This window comes from Otolemur garnettii, unplaced genomic scaffold, assembly GCF_000181295.1.
Source record: "Otolemur garnettii isolate 467f Iridium unplaced genomic scaffold, OtoGar3 scaffold00149, whole genome shotgun sequence".
In the NCBI taxonomy this organism is placed as follows: domain Eukaryota; kingdom Metazoa; phylum Chordata; class Mammalia; order Primates; family Galagidae; genus Otolemur; species Otolemur garnettii.
Window position 1 is genome coordinate 633,993 of NW_003852544.1, and position 2,381 is coordinate 636,373.

The following is a 2,381-nucleotide window of genomic DNA, read 5'->3' on the forward strand; positions in this document are numbered from 1 at the left end:
GTTGCTGTGAGCTGAGATGCCATGGCACTCTACCCAGGGGGACAGCTTGAGGCTACTGTCTCAAAAAAAAAAAAAAAAAAGAGTGAGAATGTCTCACAAGAAAAAAAGATATTACAAAATGAAGCTATCATTTCTAAACCAAAAAAAGCATGTAAAACCACCTCTGCTGACAAGATGAAGTACTCATCTGGGGCCTGCTGTGCTCAGGAGGGCTTTGTAGCTAGGTAAAGAGAAGGTGGGCTGCCCAGAGCTTGGGATTTGTTACTGGTGAGGGGGGTGATTTGGGCCAGTCCTAGGGTGCCTCCGTGTCTCCTATCAGGGTCATTCTGGGGGCACAATGAAGTAATGTCAGCAATGTGCTTTGGCATAGAACCTGACACCTGCACATGGGTATCAGGACAGACAAAGACTTGCCAAAGGGTCCCCTCTCTGAACCTGCTTACAGAGGATGTTAGTCACCCATCCTTAGCTAGTGGGGCAGAAAAGGCTTGAACAATTAATACCATAGTGCTAATGGTGTCTAATGTTCTAACATGTGGAGATATTAACTGGCATAGTGTTTAGGCCTTGGCTGACAAGGTGCACTTTCAGGACAGATGTGACAATATGGTCCACAGGTGATATCCTCCTCAGAGAGAGAGAGACAGGCCACCCGCGAGCATCCAGTCCCTGCTCAGCCAGGCTAGTCCCAGCTCACTGATTTCACTCAGTACCTGTTTTCTGCCCTCCTTTGACATTTGCCAGTTGTTACTGAGTGGTTCCAGTGCCATAGGGTGCTCTGGAAAGCAAGCTTTTCTGTGGCTGGCCAGAGCCTGCTTCTCGATTGCCCTACAGGGAAGGAGAGAATGAAAGGCCTCCACTGAGAACTCTTAGAGCACAATTGCTTGTTTTCTTTCCTTGTCTCAAATTTGTCTATTGTGTGAATTGTTACCAGTTCTTTCCCACATGAGCTATGCGGGACCTTTTTCTCTTTTCTGTCTTAGCCTGATAGTTTCTGGGATGGGTAGACTCTGTGATCTATGGGCACTGCCCTCCCACAGGCCTACACCACCCACCTCAGAACTTGTGGTTTGGGATCAAACTGTCACCTCTACAGTTACACACACAGGAGTGTCCAGAAGTATGGAATTATACAACCTCAGAGCAGATACCTCTTAGGTTCCCATTTAGCAGGTACTTCCAGTGCCAGGTAATGTCCAATATGCTCTAAAATCTTACGAGTTCATGCTATAAATGTACAAGTTTATACCATTGACATAGGATATATACCAGACTTTTCTAGAATCATACTAACTGGAGTCTCAGTATCAACCCCAAAGCAGAGAGACAGCCCCCCTTACCCTTGCCATGGAGCTGCTAACAGCCTCATTTAGGGAAGGAAACACCAGAAAACAGCACAGTGGGGGATCCTAGGGGCAATGACCACTGTTCAGGATAGAGAGCTGGTCCCAGGACCTAGAAAACCCACTAGAGGCCAGTCAGTCTCTTGTCCCACCATGTGCCCCACAGGCCTCCTTAGCCAGGTCTTCCCATGTGTCACAAGAAAATCCACCAGAGGGCCTACCTCTGTTCTTTGAAGTAGGGATGCTGCAGGGCCTGATGGGCAGTGATTCTCTCATCGGGATCATAGGCCACCATTGCATGCAGGAGGGAGAGGCATTGCTGGGACAAATTGGTTGTCAGTAGAGGTATTCCTGATCCCTTTTTAAAAGGAAAATCAAAACTCATAGCTCTCGACCTGTATTAAAAGCCCAATGATAATAAATGATCATGCCATTATGTAGAGCACTTGGCTGGTCTAAGGCCCTGCACTGAAGGTGACAGTTTATGATCTACAGCTTATAAATATGTCCAACCCACAGGATGTACAACTCCAAGAGTGAGCCCTCACATATGAAATCTAGTTCATTGACCAAAACAAATGTACCACTCTGGGGGTGATGTTAACATGGGGGAGGCTGTGCATGTGTGGGCACAGGGGGGTCTATGGAATATCTCTCTGTTTGCCACTAAATTTCCTGCATACCTAAGATTACTCTAAAAAATAAAGTCTATTAAAAGGGAGGGATGTGAAATCTGTTATGCTATAAATGGAATAAAACTACTTTTCCTATAAAGGATTAAAATCACATTCTCATGCAGGATTTTTAAAAAGTTTTTTAAAAAAGTAATCAAAAATAGGGCAGTGCCTGTGGCTCAGTGGGTAGGGTGCTGGCCCCATATACCGAGGGTGGCAAGTTCAAACCCAGCCCCAGCCAAACTGCAACAAAAAAATAGCCAGGTGCTGTGGCGGGCACCTGTAGTCCCAGCTACTTGGGAGGCTGAGGCAAGAGAATCGCCTAAGCCCAGGAGTTAGAGGTTGCTGTGAGCTGCGTGACGCC

The 2,381-nt window shown here is 46.6% G+C and overlaps 1 protein-coding gene across 2 annotated transcripts in view; it reads right to left on the reverse strand.

Annotated features, from left to right (window-relative positions):
• Positions 1-2,381, reverse strand: part of MOK (MOK protein kinase) — a 75,987-nt gene that overhangs the window by 2,803 nt on the left and 70,803 nt on the right. For both annotated transcript variants that reach the window (XM_012811069.2, XM_023518867.1), the window contains 2 exons: positions 1,565-1,738; positions 714-828 (listed from right to left, as the gene is read on the reverse strand). In XM_012811069.2, the coding sequence (XP_012666523.1) occupies positions 714-828; positions 1,565-1,738 (289 nt within the window). The remainder of the gene's footprint in view (positions 1-713; positions 829-1,564; positions 1,739-2,381) is intronic.